This window comes from Rattus norvegicus, chromosome 18 (genome assembly GCF_021556685.1).
Source record: "Rattus norvegicus strain SHRSP/BbbUtx chromosome 18, alternate assembly SHRSP_T2T, whole genome shotgun sequence".
Classification (NCBI taxonomy): Eukaryota; Metazoa; Chordata; class Mammalia; order Rodentia; family Muridae; genus Rattus; species Rattus norvegicus.
Window position 1 is genome coordinate 28244356 of NC_141551.1, and position 16121 is coordinate 28260476.

The 16121-nt window shown below is 48.7% G+C and overlaps 1 protein-coding gene across 1 annotated transcript; it reads right to left on the reverse strand.

Moving 5' to 3' along the window:
- Positions 1-1189: 1189 nt before the first annotated feature.
- Positions 1190-11073, reverse strand: Hbegf (heparin-binding EGF-like growth factor). The gene is made up of 6 exons (NM_012945.2): positions 10999-11073; positions 10633-10806; positions 8202-8379; positions 3143-3298; positions 2346-2436; positions 1190-2064 (listed from the first exon to the last, which is right to left on the reverse strand). The coding sequence occupies exons 1-5, from the start codon at positions 11042-11044 to the stop codon at positions 2364-2366; spliced, it is 627 nt and encodes a 208-aa protein (NP_037077.1). The 5' UTR covers positions 11045-11073; the 3' UTR covers positions 1190-2064; positions 2346-2363.
- Positions 11074-16121: the final 5048 nt, after the last annotated feature.

Sequence of the window (16121 nt, forward strand, 5' to 3'; positions counted from 1 at the left end):
AGAGAGAGAAAGAAAATTTCTGTGTTAAACAGATTCCCAGGTAACCCAAGCAGAACAGATCTGGGGAAAAGCTCAGTCAGTAAAGTGTTTAATATGCAAACACAAGGGTCTTTGTTTGTATCCCCAGAGCCCTTATAAAAGTGAACACACTGACATGTGTCTGTAACTCTAGACTGTGGATTGTAGAAGCAGACACAGGATAATCCCTGAAGCTCATTGGCCCACTAGTCTAGCCAAAATGAACTGGTGAGCTCTGGGTTCAGTGAGAGACTGATTCAAAAAGTAAGAAGAGCAAACTGGCCAGGGTAGCTTATACACCATTAATCTCATCTCTCAAGAGTCAAAGACATGTAGACATCTGAGTTCTAAGCCAGGGTGTGTAGTAAGACTTTGTCAAAAAAAAAAAGACATAAATAATAAAGGAGAGCAATTGTGAAAGACACCCAAAGTCAACTTCTGGACTCATGCATATAAAAACAAAGCATGCTAGGTGTGGTGCAAGCCTTTACTCCCAGCACTTGGGAGGCAATGCCCAACAGATCTGAGTTCAAGACCAACCTGGTCTACATAGAGAGTTTTAGGACAGCCAGGATTCAAAAGTGAGCCCCTAAACAAACAAACAAACAAACAAACAACACCAAACCAAAAATTAAATAGAACATGGATGGAGTAAGAGTTATATTTATTTGGATCACGAAGTATAAATATGAACCAGGTTTTGGAAATATAGGTTGTAACAGTTCAGAAATGGCACTAGAAACTTCCATGGGGTCTGTGACAGCACACATCACAGTTTTGGTGAGACCGTGGTCTCCTTACCCAAAACCTTCCCTCCCGCCAACCTTCTCTGTACTAAGTGATAGGTATCAGTTACCAAGAATAGTCAACTCCAAAATTCCCTGTTCTTCCTCAGCCTTTTTCTTTACTAATGCCTTCTCCAAACTGTTCTGTGCTCTACCAACCCCTGCATGGAGTAGCACCAGAAGAATGGCAGGATAAGGGAAATGTCTTGATACAAAGGGAGTGACACGGGGTGATGGAGGACCGGGAAGCTGCAGGAATGGGCGCCCAATCTTTCTGAGATTTGGCAGGGAGAGGACACGAGGAAACACCAATATCTATTACACTTTGACATCAGCACCTTGGGCTTTCAAAACACGAACGGTAGACAAAAATCACCTAGGCAAGACTGCAGTCCAACTCACAGAGTGGCTCTGCCCAAATCCATCCTTGCACTCCGACCATACACAACCCACCCTGGGATACTCTGCTACAGGGGCATCTTCTGAAATGTAGACAGACAATAAATTACTACAGATGGGTTACAGAGCAGATGGGAGTGTGGCATTGAGCCAGGTGGAAGAGCTGCAAGAGAGGCGGGCCAGGACATTGGCAAAGTAACAGTCTAGGCACTTGAAATATTATTGTTAGATTGTTAAAAACTAAATATATTAACATACATAGAATAAAATAAATATATAATTTAAGAGGCATTTTAAAAACAAACAAACAACAACAACAACAAAATACTTGTTATTTTTCCCCTCTGGGTAGAAGTCCCAAAACTCAAGAGTTCTCGGGCTTGAGATATTTCACAGTTAGCTCATCAAATCCAGCGTGCTGGAGGGTCCAAACAGCAGATCCCCTGTGGCTACTTGAACACTTAGCTTCTCAACTCTGTTGATCTCTTCCAGTCCATAAACCACTCATCCGTCCTCTCTTCTTTTTTTTTTTTCAGCCAAAAATCCTGGAGCATATGGAAACTAGCTGACACTTTAATCCAGAAGCTAAGTGTTTAAACAAACCAGTGGGTTCAGTGGTGGAGGATCAGGAAGGCCTGAAGGGCTCACTTGCTCCTGCTTTCTTCTGATCCAGATCCCAGCGGGGCATAGTCTGTTTGGCACTTAGAGGCTCTGATATTTTTGCAGAGCAATTACAGGAGGCCCAGTCAGGGTAGCAACTGGGAATGAATGAAGAAGTCTTCATGGCTGCTGGTGAAGTATTTTCCCTCTGTAGAACTTGTAAGGAACCGCCATCTCAGAAGTAGCCATCCTCTGAAGGCTCCTGAAGCATAAGAGGGAGGCAGTTAAAGGTGGGACCAATCTTATGGAATGCAAAGAGGGGTAGGATGGGGAGCGTGCAGTGTGACAACCTTGTAACCTAGCCAGAGACACCTCATCAAGTCTCTGGAAACAATTCTGCATTAGAAATCAGACTTCCCAATAGTCACCTGCCCCCTGCAACCCCTAACCAAGAGAATTCAGCACTCACTGAAGCAGTCCCCAGACCCACCCGTGCCTTGGCCTGTCTACCCATGCTGCCCAGGACAAAGGATAGAACATTACCTTGAGCTCAGATCCTCCTCAGTGGGAGCTAGCCATGCCCAACTTCACTTTCTCCTCACTTTCCAAGTCATAACCTCCTCGCCTATGGTACCTGAGGAAAATAAAAAAGAGTTGTGAAGAAATGACCAAGTGCAGGCCCCACAGCCAGCCCTCTCAAGGAACTCCCCTGGTAGTAATCTATTTCTTCCCCAGGGGGTAAGGCAACTCATGTGTCTTTAGCCAGGATATAGCTTCTCTGAGAGATTCCTGTCTCTATCAGAGGAAGATTTAGATATATATTTGTGTATGTAATTATGTTTTTAGAGACAGCACCTCATAACCCAGAGTGGACTAGTATTTCCTATGTAGCCCAGGATGGCTTCATAGCAGGAGTGTACCCGTCACCCCGACTTTATTGATTTTAGCATTACTTGGTCCTCAAAACATCATTATAGAGTACAATCGCTGAAAGATTACCATCAATAATATTATCCATGCCTTTTCTACCAAACCATGCATTAATGCCAGGAGAAAGAAATGTTTAAGAAGTGCCTCTGTGGGGCAGTGACCAGGCCACAGAGGTAGGAAATGAACCCCATGAGAACAGAGGAACAGAACCTGTGTGACCTGGCAATAGGTACTCTGGGCTTTACACACTGGTCTCATGCAGTGCCTGGCAAAAAAAAAAAAAAAAAAAATCTAGAAAGTACACAATATCCAGACCAACATCTAGGGGTACAAGGAGAGGTTCTAAGTCCAGGGGAGAGAAAGAAGTGAGTGGCTCAGAAAAACAAGCCTGCAAGACTCCAAACGCTTACCTGAACATGAGAAGTCCCACGATGACAAGAAGACAGACAGATGACAGTACTACAGCCACCACAGCCAAGACGGTAGTGTGGTCATATGTGTACAGGGGGTTCTCTACCGGTAGGGTCAGCCCATGACACCTCTGTCCATGGTAACCAGGGAGGCAGCTAGAAGAACAAGAAGAAGATAGAGTTAATGGAGTATGCACCTTCTCTGCCTCTCTCTCTCTCTCTCTCTCTCTCTCTCTCTCTCTCTCTCTCTCTCTCTGCCCACCCCACCCACAGAGGGAGGAGTTGAAGGCCTCACTTTAGATGTAGTCCATGTGGGCCTAACGATGTATCGCATCTCTACTACCGTGCTCTGCTTACGCTGCTTAAGGGGACTGATGGACTGAGCGGAGGACGACTCAGCATCACTCCCTCTATCCAGAGAGGCCCTTCCACATTCTGACCCAGAAATAAACCCAGCCTTGCCCATCCATCAATGCATCCAGCATGCTGTCCCAACCCACTGCTGCTCAGCCTATTAATAGGCCCTGTCCCTTTGCCAGGAATCATTTTTCTCATTTCCTTCAGTTAACTCCTCGCTCCCAACCTGGGAGCTAAACTACAAACAGCCTTTGGCCTCTGAATGCTGGTCTCTCAGGTCTCCTTTATCTCAGGACACAAAGCAAACAAACCCCCCAGATAACATCTTCCTGCCCAGCCACCCTGCCACAGCGGGAAAGAATGTCAGAAACAATCCCAGAGCTCTTCTCGCTCAAGAAACAAGTCACGTGATGACCCTCTCTTCAAACACAAAGCATTTCCGGAAAAGCTCTTAGGAAGACATGCCTTCCTTTGCGCACCCTTGAGATCCTTTGATGTAGGGGGAGCCCCGTGAGTGGCTTCCCTAGGACTCAGCAACAGGGTAGCAGCATTCACATGGATCCTCTACCTTTGCTCGTGTGCCACCCCCACAACTGCTCACCCACCAGCTGGAGTAGCATAGGTAGTCAGCTTGGGGATGTTAGGCCGGCAGCTGCTGAAGGAGGCGCTGAGAACCTGTGGCCCTACTCTGAACCAAGTTTTCTCTAGAAAGAGGTGTGCACCTGGAGCCTCAGAGCCAAGAGGAATCCCTCCTTCCTGCAGGGCCCTGGGAGGCTCCACGGAGCAGAGCTGTGGACTCTGGCAAGGGCACAGGATGGGTAGCACTGCATCCCTGTCCCTCCCTACCTTAGGGCTGCCCTGCACCTACTTCTGGGTACAGAGCAGATAAAGGGAAGTCAGCCCCACAAAGGACAGAATACGTTCCTTACTTAGCTTCTTCAGTATGTCTGGTCCCTGAGTCAGGGTCAGGAAAAATATATCTAACAATAACCCTATCCTCCTAGGACCTAAAGGAAGCTCCTGGGAGTGTCTCTGGAGAATCATGTGCACAGAGATAAGGGGTCAGAGAGATTTAATGATGTCAAGTCTTAGAATTAGGAAGCAGCAAGGCCAAGGTCAGAAGCTACAATTTTGACCCCTTTGAGCAATGCAGGTAACCCTAACAAAACATATCTGGTAGGTCCTGGGACTGTGATCTGTTCTCTGACCACATTATTATTATTATTATTATTATTATTATTATTATTATTATTATTATTCACAGTTTTAATAATAAATAGCAAATAATAAAAGGCCTACCACGAGCCTTTTATTAACCACTTCATAAGGATTACTTTATTTGGTCTTTGATGCTGAGGCTTGAACTTGGGGCCTTTTGATATCATTTAACATTTAAGGTCAGACTACCTGTGAAGTAGAGGTTACCATCCCCGTTTTGAAGAAATCAAGATTTAACTTCCAACAAATAACATGCCAAGGTTCCAAAGTTAGAGAGTAGTAGAGCCCTGGATTTAACCCAGCAGTCTGGATGACCTCAGCAACTATGCTATGCCGGGGGGAGGTGGGGGGGTTGAATCCGAATCTGTTTTGCAGCTCCAAACCACCATTCGAACCCCACAGGTAGTTACTCAGATGGTAAAATAAAACTTGGCCTCAGAGTCCCGAGGTTCAGTTATACAATCCCTCCGCCACCTCTGTCCTGAGTCAAAAGGATAATAATGTAAATGTGCTAATATTACCCACTTCCCCCTCCCTTCAAAGCCTGGCTTCCCCTGGCAAGAATGGGGGTTGAGTACATTCCGAGCATCCCTGGATGCAGGGCGAGACCACGTGCCTTGCCTCAAGCCAACACACACATCCATCAAACTAGGACACGTTTCTCCTCTCCACGTCTGTGACCCACTTCAGAACTTGCATGACAACAGAAGCTTCTAGAGGCCAGAGATATCTTCTACACAATCTTATATGTCTCTCCTCTACTCCAGGAGGTGATAGAGGAGATCAGAATAGGTGAGCTCCGGGATGGTTCTGCTGTTTCTAGCCAGGTGATCCTGGGCAAGTCACATTGCTTTTCTAAGCTTTGGTTTCCTCATGTCAAATCTGAGGTAATAAAAGCCTACCTCATTGGAGCATCAAGCCACACTTATGTGAGTGATTATACAATCAAACCAGAGGGTAAAGCCTGTTTCCCGAGGAACAAGATGCTCACGTCAGATGAAGTCAAGAGAAGGGGCTTCTCTGCGTGTGAGCAGTGTGCGTAGAGCAGCTCCAGGCCTGCCTGTCTTCCGGCGGAGTCCTTCCCAACCCAACTAACACCCCCCGCCCAGGTTTGCTCTAGCCACAGGAAACCCTGCAGCCAGTTTCTGGGTCAGCAGCCAGTCAGAAGCCTAAGAAAACTGCTCTTTGAGGACAACTTTTGGCTGGTGACACAGAAGGATTTCCCTATTCCTGGTGGCTGTCACAGGATGGTTTAGGAAGCCAGTTAGCCTCAAGTTCACCACAGCAGCCTGGACACACCCTAGCTGGCAGTTTCTGGGTCTAAAGTAGAGAAGCCACAAAGAGGGGCACAGATGTGGGTACACAGACATCACATTGCCCAAAACCAGGATCTTTATGTCAAAGAACCGACCCCATGAAGTCTGTCTAGGAAGCTGACACAAAGCCTTCTGAACGCTTGTTGGACTCTTAGAGTAGTAAAATCCTAAGGGGTATTCGAGGACAACAGCTGACCCCCATAAAATTCTGTTTGGGCTCTATAAGGACAGGGATAGAGGATGAAAGCCAACACCCAGTGTGCCCTGGGAACATGAAAAGCATGTTGGGATAGGAGCGAGACCCCATTTTCTTCCCATGAACTTATTTAGCTGTTGATCTCATGCAAATAACTTCCTCCTTGCTCTTGGTGGTTTCCTCATTTTCCAAGTAGAGAAAGTTCTGACCCCTGCTCCCTCGCCCCCAGCAGAGGGCTTTTGGAAATCCCAAAGACCATCTCCTTCAGACAGAGTAAGTGCTCACCATGCCTGCTGGGCTGAACTTGATTTCAAGGTAAACTATGAAGACTTCAAAGAAATAATACCAATATGATTATTTTCACTATTCCTAGAGCCACTAGGTGACCTTAAGCACACTTCTTGGTTCTCTGAGCTTAGGTCAGGGGAGCCTGGCTTCTTGGCTGATCAATAGAAGCCCTGCAAATCCGTTCATCAGAACACCCTGAGCCACGACACATCCCCAGACAGTGTGGCTAGACAGACTCCTGGCTCTAGTCCAGCTTAACTACCCTCAGAGTCACTTTCTCCACCCTGAGTTAATGATGCCATTTTGCACATTTAAGACAAACATTTCCTGTCCTGTCCCAGGACATTGGGAAGGAGCAGACTGAGACTCTACCTTATTTTATTTTATTTTATTTTATTTTTGTTTTTTTAAGACAGTGGCCCTGGCTGTTCTGAAACTCGCTCTGTAGACCAGGCTGGCCTCGAACAAAGAGATCTGCCTGCCCTGCCTCTGCCTCTGAGTGCTGGTATTAAAAGCATGAGGGTATGTGCTACCACCAGCCTGCTGATTCTGCCGTTCTTAACCAAGCCTCTCCAATGCACCAAACTCCTGCCTAGGACGGTACTGGAAAGGACACACTGTCTATGTAGGTGGGGATAGATCTGTCTGCCAGCTGCTAAATACAGGACAGATCTGCTGTGTGTGATTAGATAAGACTAGGGTGCTTGTGAAAGCTAAAAGGACCCATGCTAGTCACAGGAGGAAGAGATGCCATACAGACAGATTTTTTTTGACAGGGGGGAAGCAGTGTATATACAACAGCATTCTGAGCTGTCCAGAGTCTCTTAGGAAGAGTCACAGGGTTCCAAGAGCCTGTCTCTCTCTTGACAGGGGAGAGGGGGGTTATCTGTAGCCCGATGTGGGATATTGGCCTCAGGTACAGTGATCACATTTTGCTTTCCAGATAACAACAGCACAGTCATCCCTGAGGGGTTGCCAAGGTGGCCACTTGCTGGATTTGGCCTTTGAGAGGTTAATGAACCCACAACCCCTCCATCCTCACTCTTGACAGGGAGCAGTGATGCTGCAGGCCAAGTTGGGTTCCACTGATAATCCTGCACACACAAAAAAGTGTTCTCCAACCCACCATTGCCCACAAGCTCGATATCCTCTATGTCTCCCACATCCTTCTGTCCCTTGCCTGGGTGAAAAAGTAAAGAAGAAGGGGTCTGATTCACTCTGCATTCTGATTCCTCTCTGTATAGTCCTGCCATGCCTGAGGACCAAGGCTCGCCCGCATGCACACACTTGAGTACACGCACCCACGCAGCACGTGACTTAAGGCACCTCATATCAGCTGCCAGGGACCCACTCTGCTGTGTTCCCTATCAGCTCTCCTCCCCAGAGGAGGGTCCGGGAACGAAGGCCCTCCTCCCCAAGTGCTAGCTTTTGTGGGCACACACTCAGGAGGAAATGCCCTGAAGGACTAAGGAGAGTCACAAACCCATGCCACAGGAAATTACATCCTTTTTGGTGGTGGCGGTGGTGGGGACTTCCGCTGACTAAAAATATGTCCCTTCCCTTGAACTTCCTCCCAGAGGTTGAAAAGAAACTGGGCGAAATTATGAATTCAAGGAACAGTGACAAACAGAACGTGTGGCTGGCAGTGTGACAGTGACGTCCATTCTAGGAGAGAAGCACTTACTGGCACGAGGGAATACGGAGCTCCTTCAGGTATCTGCACTCTCCGTGGATGCAGTAGTCCTTGTATTTCTTAAGGCATGGATCTCTCTTCTTTCCTAACCCCTTGCCTTTCCTCTTCTTTTTCCCGTTCTTTTCTTTTCCTGGGGTGGCCAGGGCTTGTGGCTTGGAGGAGAAAGCAACTGCAGGAAAAAAGGTACGAGTTAAGCATTTCTACTCTGTCCCTTGAAAAAGTATCTCCAGATATAAGCCAGGCTGACCTCAGACTTCCATTTCACCCACCCCAGCATCTGGAACATGGAATTACAGGTGGATAACCCCCCCCCCCCAGAACCCATGAAGATGCACACACTCTTTGATCCCACCTGTAGTCAGAGGCCTGGGAACGCTCTTTAAGAACCACCAGAAAGAGGAAACTTTTAAGAGGAAATAGAGGTTGGGTTCGGTCCCAAGAAAGAATGGCCTCGTTCTAAGAAAGCCGGAGTAACTGCAGGTCACAGCACAAAGCCACCAGCCTGGCACTCGCGCTCTGCCTGCTCTCTATCCCCACCCACCCCCACCTGTGATCCCCCATGCGCTTGATTCTATTGTAGACTCATTTCCTCGTCCTGTACTCAGTGACCCACTTGCAGGAAGACTGTGTCACAGACAAAAATTGCTTTGGGAGAAGGAATCTGGCTGTTTGGGGTAGGAAGCTTCTAAATTGAGAGAACTATAGACTTGGAACCTCTCTTCTGGAACTCCCATTGGCCACGGGGAGTGGGTTTGGGGCAGAACCTTGCTCTGAAACAGACAACAAGCCAACTCTGACATAAAAGGCCTTACTTCGTTTTGAGTTTGGGCAAGATATCTGCCCTGCCCTATGCCCTTTAACCATGTATTCACCTTTTAAACATCCAATTATATTTATCCTCAAATGTCTTATTTAAACCTGGGATAGGGAGGGGTGTTACAATATGTACAAGGAACTGTCCAGAAGGAACACCCCCCCCTTCTTTCTAGACTGTAGATATGGGGACAGGGTAACTTCACAGCTATCAGGGACTAGCCATTAGCCCAGGAGTCTGATTCCAGCCTTCCCTATCCCTGAACCTGAGAGACAAAAGGTGCTCTCAAGGCAATCAGAGAGAGAGAGAGAGAGAGAGAGAGAGAGAGAGAGAGAGAGAGAGAGAGAGAGAGAGATGCAGAAAGACTGACAAGTTAGGCTCTGGCTGAGGAGAGGGAGCAGTGAGTCAGGTTGGCAGAGGTGAGAGGAGTAGCCATGTGGGTGGGAGGTGAGTCACAGCCATGCCCAGCCCTGTCCAGCCCGAGAGAGAGCTAGGAGAATCCAGACTTTTCTGGGACATGGGTGACCCCAAGGGGCCACTGTTGAGGGGCTGATGTGTGGGATCCCAGCCTCTCAGTTTTAGAGCAGACTCCTGACTTACTGCACAACGGAGAAAGAACCTAGGGAAGCCTTGGGTGAGGAGGGAGCAGGCATGCTAAGCAGCAGGTGGGGCTGAACAGGTGTGTCTCTTTCCAACCAAATATAGTCATTCCGGGGCCCACAGGGCTTCCGGCTGGCTCTGCCTCTGAGAATCACTGCTAGTGGCCAGAGGCACGGAGGCCCTCAGGTTCTGGACTCTGCCCAGTCCCTGTGCTCAACCCCAGACACAGGTTATAGGACCATACTCTTTCTTCCTGGAGTCTCCTTAGGGATTCAAGTGGGAGTCTACAAGTTTCAGACCCACACCATTTCAAAACAGCCTCCCAGGGCCCCACCATTCACCATTCACAGCCAGTGGCAGGGGTGCTGACTTCATCTACCAAAGCTAAGAGTTCCTCACTGCCCTCTTTCTCCAGCCTGGAGATAGGTGGGTAAAGTAAACTATCACTGCACACTTTCACCGTCCCCTAGTTTATGGAGCACCCGTGCACAAAGCTTGTTCTGTCACTGGTACTCTTCCCGGTGGGCCAATACCCCAAACCCAAATCAAGTCTCTTGTGCACAATTCCCAAAACATGCTAACATGTTAGGCCTGATGCCCTGAGGCTGAGAACTCTCTTAACTCTTTATATATAATCATCATATATATAATCATATAGCAAATAGGACTTGCACTTTTTTTTTTTACGGGGGAGGCAAAGAAACTCTAGAGAAAGCATCTCTGTCATGCCTTCCTTCTACCATCTAGCTTACCTCAGAGGACCTGCCTCCTTCAGTTTGCTCCAAAATATAAAGTAAGACCCCACGCCAGGTGAGACCAAGGACAAGAATGACCTGACTGTATTCCAGAACCCCAACTTCAGTCAGGCCTTTAGCTTTTCCTTGAAGTCTTCGATAAACATCCCTCAGCCCCCCGGGGTTGGGGGTGGGGGGCCAAAGCATAAATCTTAGGCCTAAGTATTCTTCAGCTGCGAACAGCATCTAAGGTTTAGTAAACCTCCACACCTACCTTTGAAAAGGTCCAGATCGGTCCCTTCCAAGTCCTGGACCTCCTGAGCGCGATCAGCTCCCGTGGGTAGCAGCTGGTTTGTGGTTCCAGTGGGAGGGTCAGGGTTGCTGGTTGCTGCCGCCAGACCTCTCCGAAGCCGCTCCAGACTCTCACCGGTCACCAACGCGGACAACACTGGACAAGAAAAGAGAGGAGGCCTCACTAAGACCCCGCTCTACCACGCCACCGAGGTCCACGCCCGCCCATCAGGGCGCACGGGCCCCACCAAGTGGCCCGCTTGGCGGGTGGGGGGCGCCGCAGCGACCTTCCCACGTGTCCCCCGCACGGCGCCCACCCCACCCCGACCTCGGAGACACGGGCTCTTACCTGCGGCCAGAAAGAGCTTCAGCACCACCGACGGCAGCAGCTTCATGGTCCCGAGCCTGGCGGAGACGGGGGGGCAGCGGATCACTTTGGATGCGGCGGCCGCTGGATGCCTGCACCGGGGCCAGGCGGCGGAGGACAGCGAGATTCCACTAGGCACCGTCCGATGCCTGCTTCTCGTTGAGATCCTGTCTGGGAACCTTGCGGCCGCGGTTAGTCTGTCTGTTCAGAGTCGGTCCGCGCGTCCGCTCCAGCCCTTGAAGGTCCGTCAGGCCAATCAGCCGCGTGCAGCTCCGGGGGCCGACTGAGCGCTCGCTCGCAGCGCGCGGCCGGGAATAAGGCTCCCGGGAAGGAGTGGGAGCCCCGCCCCACCCGGCGCCGCCCCCTCCCCTCCCCCTCCCGCGCCGGGAAGCCAGCCCGGCTGGAGGCGCCGACAGCGCTGCCCGGGACTAGGCAGTCGCGGCGGGAGGACCGGGAGGCGCTCACATTTTTTGGGACCAGGCCAGAGCAGCGGTGACTGGAGTGTGGATGTAGGGCGAATGACCAGCAGGTGGCGAATACAGGGTCTTACCTTTCCTCCTACGCGGGTCTCGGTGCAATCTAGCGAAAGGTGATCTGAGAGCTAGCTGTTCCTGGCCTCTGCCCCTGCATCTTTGACAAGTCCCCGTTCCACATTAGGTATCTGGACTCTGAAGATACCAAGCAGTAAATAATAATTCGTTTATCGTGTAAAAATTAGAAACACGAATGCCAGCTGGTCTCCTGAGGGCAAAGTGACCAGACACAAAGTTGCAATCATTTGATGCCAATCCAGCAACAGCAAAGGAAGTTAGGAGTGGCGTCCACTGCTTTCCCCAAGGGACATAGTCTACTTTAGGATTTCTGAGCTATGCGATATAGTTCCCAGGCTTTTGCAATCAGAGAGACACATATTATAGGACAAGCCTCATACTTTCCCTTGGATATTAAGACCACTCTCTCAAACATTAGCTCTCCTCTCAAAGGACCTACCCAGCTAACCTCGACGAGTGTGTGCGACCCGTGCCAGATTGATGTGTTTCTTTTCCAACTGTTGTATTTTTACGAGGAGGGGGGGGGGGGGTCGTCTGGAGTCAATGTCCTGACTCAAATAATGACTCCCTCAGTAAGTATTTCAGCTCCCAGGGACGTGCTGGGTAGGGAGTTTGACACAGGGCTGGGTTGGCATTCAGAGCCTTCAAATTGTGCCAGACAGAGAGCACTTTGCCTGATTCAGCCCTGTGTAGGGATAAAAACAGGCCTACTATTTATACACTGTCTATCCCACTGTTTCTCCCTACCCCACCCCCACTTTCTCAGGGGTCAATTTGGCTTCCCCCTCTTAATTCTCCCAGCTACACTCCCAGGCCTAGGTTTCCACAGTGAACGTCCATGTCTACAGACTTGAATTGCTACTTACTGTGTGAACTTGGACACGATAATTGACTCTATTTGTTGGAAGAGGGTTAATTTACCCTATTTTATGTCTATTGGTGTTTGCCTGCATGTACAGCATGCCTGCCTGGCGCCCACAGATTCCTGGGGAACGGAGTTGCAGATGGTTGTAAGCCCCTGTGCGGATGCAGGGAATCAAACCTGAGTCCTCTGAAGGAGCAGCCAGTGTTCTTAACAGCTGAGCCATGTCTCTAGCCCCTAAGATAATTGATTTTACTGAACCTCAATTTCTACAGATCTCTAATGGGAATAACAATAGTACTAATAACCGTGCCTGCTGTGCAGAAAGCCTTTTAAGGACTGAATGAGGAAACATATATAGAGTGCAGTGCCTGATATAATATAATGATATGATATAATCTTGATAAACTTGACGTATTATCGCCATTGTTGTTGTTATTATTGTTGTTGTTGTTGTCTCTAGACATCCAACCTTGACTATTCTGTTTCCTTAGATACCATTTTCTCTCTCCTGTCTCATGGCACCCAGTCTGGCCAGGTGTCAGGGTCCAACTGTGTAGTCAAATTGTTCTCAGGCGGAATCTTACTCGTCACCTATTTGGCCCAAAGCCACCTAGGCATTCCTCTTGATGTTCAGTATCGGGCCCAGGACCTCAGCAGGTCAGCAGCTGGCCACCACCCCAGCCACACCTCATTTCCTCTATCAACTGCTTAATCTTAAAACTGAAGCCATCTAGGGGTCAGGGTTCTCCCCAGGGAAGGGTGGAGGGAGACACTTCCTGACACATGACCAAATCACTCCCCTTCCCCCCCTCCCACCACTCACACCCTGCTCTCCTGTCCTAGCCTGCTTCTTCCTTCCTATGCTAGGTCCTTCTGCCTCACCACCGAGTCAGCTCAGCTTTGTTGGGGCAACTCCAGGCTTTCATCACACCTGGGAGCCTCACCCTATCCAGGTCTGTGTGTCAGGTTTTACAAGGAAGAGCGTGGAGAAAAGACGAAAGACCTGAGGTGTACTTAGGAGAGTCACTTCCCTTCCCAGAACTGCACAGAACCTGCGACCAAAAAACTAAGCAAAATAAAACGAAATTACAGGCTGGGAATGCAACTGGTGGTAGTGAGTTTTCCTAGCATGTGCAAAGCCCTGGGTTCCATCTTTAGTGTCTCAAAAAAGAAAAATAAACTATCATCACCGTCACCATCACCATCACCACCACCAGCAGCAGCAGCAGCACCACCACCACCACCACCATCACCATCACTACCAAAAGCACCACCACCACCACCACCACTACCACCATCACTACCAATAGTACCATCACCATCCCCATCACTGCCACCACCACCATCACCCCACGCACGCTTACTTACAAACAAAAATGTTTAAATGTGTACAATTGCTCTATTGGGGTTAGGAATGTATTTCTGTGATAAGAGTGCTTCCTCAGCATGTGTAAGGCCATGGGTGTGATCCCTAGCACCAAGAGAAAGAGGAAGGGAGGGTGGAAAGGAAAGAAATAATATGGCTAAGAAACTTTGCACTTGTGTTTGGCCATCGAAATCCCAGCAGCAGAAGGCAAGTTGGATGTGGGAAAAACAGCAGCTTTATAGAAAGAGCCATAGGCCATCTACAGGTCAGCGGAGACGTTCTGGCAATTCTATGTAGTTCACTGCCTGATGAGAAGGTCGGTATCCTTGTTGAACAGGACCCGTTGTTAGGAAAATCCTTATGCTGATCCTAGAAGGTAGAGGGAATAGGGTCAGGGGTTCAAGGTCATCCTTATTAATATATTGAATTTGAGTCCTATCTGGACTACAAGATGATAGGTCTCAAAAACAAAAAATCTCAATCGTAATGCGTCCTGGAATAGCCCCATTATCAGGCTTATTTCCTCAACGTTCACAGCACACTGTCAGAGTTAGTGCGTGCTTACGGAGAGAGTTCACGATCTGTGCAGAAGAGGATGTGTTCCGGTGCCTGTACTCACACCTTAGATTTGATGAGGGGTTAACAAAGCCTTAACTGGAAAGGTGACGGGTAGACTGAGGCCTGGGTGAGAAGAAGAAAGCAGATTTGTGACCATCTGGGGCAGAGCATTTCAGGTCTTGCCGGCGGTGCAGAGGGTGGGTGCAGAAACTAGTTTAATGCATTCAGAGGTCCGAGGACATAAAATGACAGGGTGGACAGTGGATTATTCCCCGCCATAGAGGATCAAATGAGATAAGGATGGGACATCAGAGTTATGTAAGATTGTCCGCATGGTTTGTTCCTCTACTTGCTCTGCCTGTCACCACCTAAGGACTCACTCCCAGGTAGCGCTCAGATGGGCAAGCCCGCTTTCCTCAACTCTCGACTGAGCATGAGCAAACCGAGGCTGCTCTGACTAGCCTTTTGCTACTAGTGAGTCAAAGGGGAGCTAATCTAGAGCAGAACCCACGGCACCCTGTTCCCAGCTCAGGCTGGTTCCAGGCGGCTGGAAAGGCAGGCTCCTTGGGACTCCAAGAGCTCTGACTCACTGCTAAAGCATCGAGTCCTTGATTCGAAGAAAACTCTTTCAGGCCAGTGTGTGCGGAGGAGCTGAGAGAAACGGGCGTGGGAGCGGGGGGTTGCGGCTCTCGGAGAGGGACCACTCATGATCCTTTCCCCTCTGTGGGCTGCTACACACACCTTGTAAATGGTTTCTTCTAAACCTGCTTGTGCATCGGGAATACTTTAACGATAAAAAGACCCAGCCATATGTGGGGGCGAACACCTTTAGTTCCAGCATTTGGGAAGCAAAACAGATGTGAGTTCGAGGTCAGCCTGGTCTACAGAGAGAGTTCTAGGACAGCAAGGTCTACAGAGAGAAACCCTCTTCTGAAAAACAAAACAAACAAATAAAAAGGCCCAAACTCCAGATTGGGAGTGTAGCTCATTGGAAGACCACATGTCTAGCATGTATAGGACCCTGTACTATATAAAACCAACCAAACAACCAAACAACCAAACAACCAACCAAACAAACAAACAAACAAACGAGGGGTTATGTAGAGCAAGGCATGGTGCTGCATAATCTCAGCACTCGAGACCAAGACAGAAATATCAAGATTTTGAGGAAGGCCTGGGCTTCAAACAGAAACCCTTTGCAATTGGAACCTCAGGGCAGAGGAAATCTGAGCTAGGTGTTCATGTGCATTAAATATGCTAGTATTGCCGCTCTCATTTTAAAGGGTTAGAGCGCATAGATGTGTGGAACAGTCCAAGGTCAACCAGCTAGGATTTCTAGCTCATGATTACCTGAGCAAGTGGACGAGAAGACAGAAGCGTTCCCTTTGCCTCTGCACACAATAACATCAACAGCTTTCCTGGGGACTATAGTCACTGCCTGACTGGGCTGAACTGAATGGTGCCCAGTGGTTAGGGAAATGGATCAATTGTGTGAGTTCAAATTTTCATGCTTATTTGTAGTTGTTTCGTTTGTTAGGGCTTTGTTTTACATTTATTTGTTTTGTTTTAAAGTAGAAACGTTTTCTTTTTTAATGACTTTTTAAAAAAGATTTATTTACTATATGTATGTGAATATACTGTCTCTTTCTTCAGACACACCAGAAGAGGTCACTGGATCCCATTACCGATGGTTGTGAGCCACCATGTGGTTGCTGGGAATTGAACTCAAGACCTCTAGAAAAGCAGTCAGTGCTCTGAACCGCTG

Coding starts and splice junctions, on each gene's coding strand:
- Hbegf (NM_012945.2), bottom strand. CDS start 11,044: ATGAAGCTGCTGCCGTCGGTGGTGCTGAAGCTCTTTCTGGCCGCAG. Junction 8,380..10,632: donor CGATCTGGACCTTTTCAAAG/GTAGGTGTGGAG, acceptor TTTTTCCTGCAG/TTGCTTTCTCCTCCAAGCCA. Junction 3,299..8,201: donor CTCCGTATTCCCTCGTGCCA/GTAAGTGCTTCT, acceptor TTGTTCTTCTAG/CTGCCTCCCTGGTTACCATG.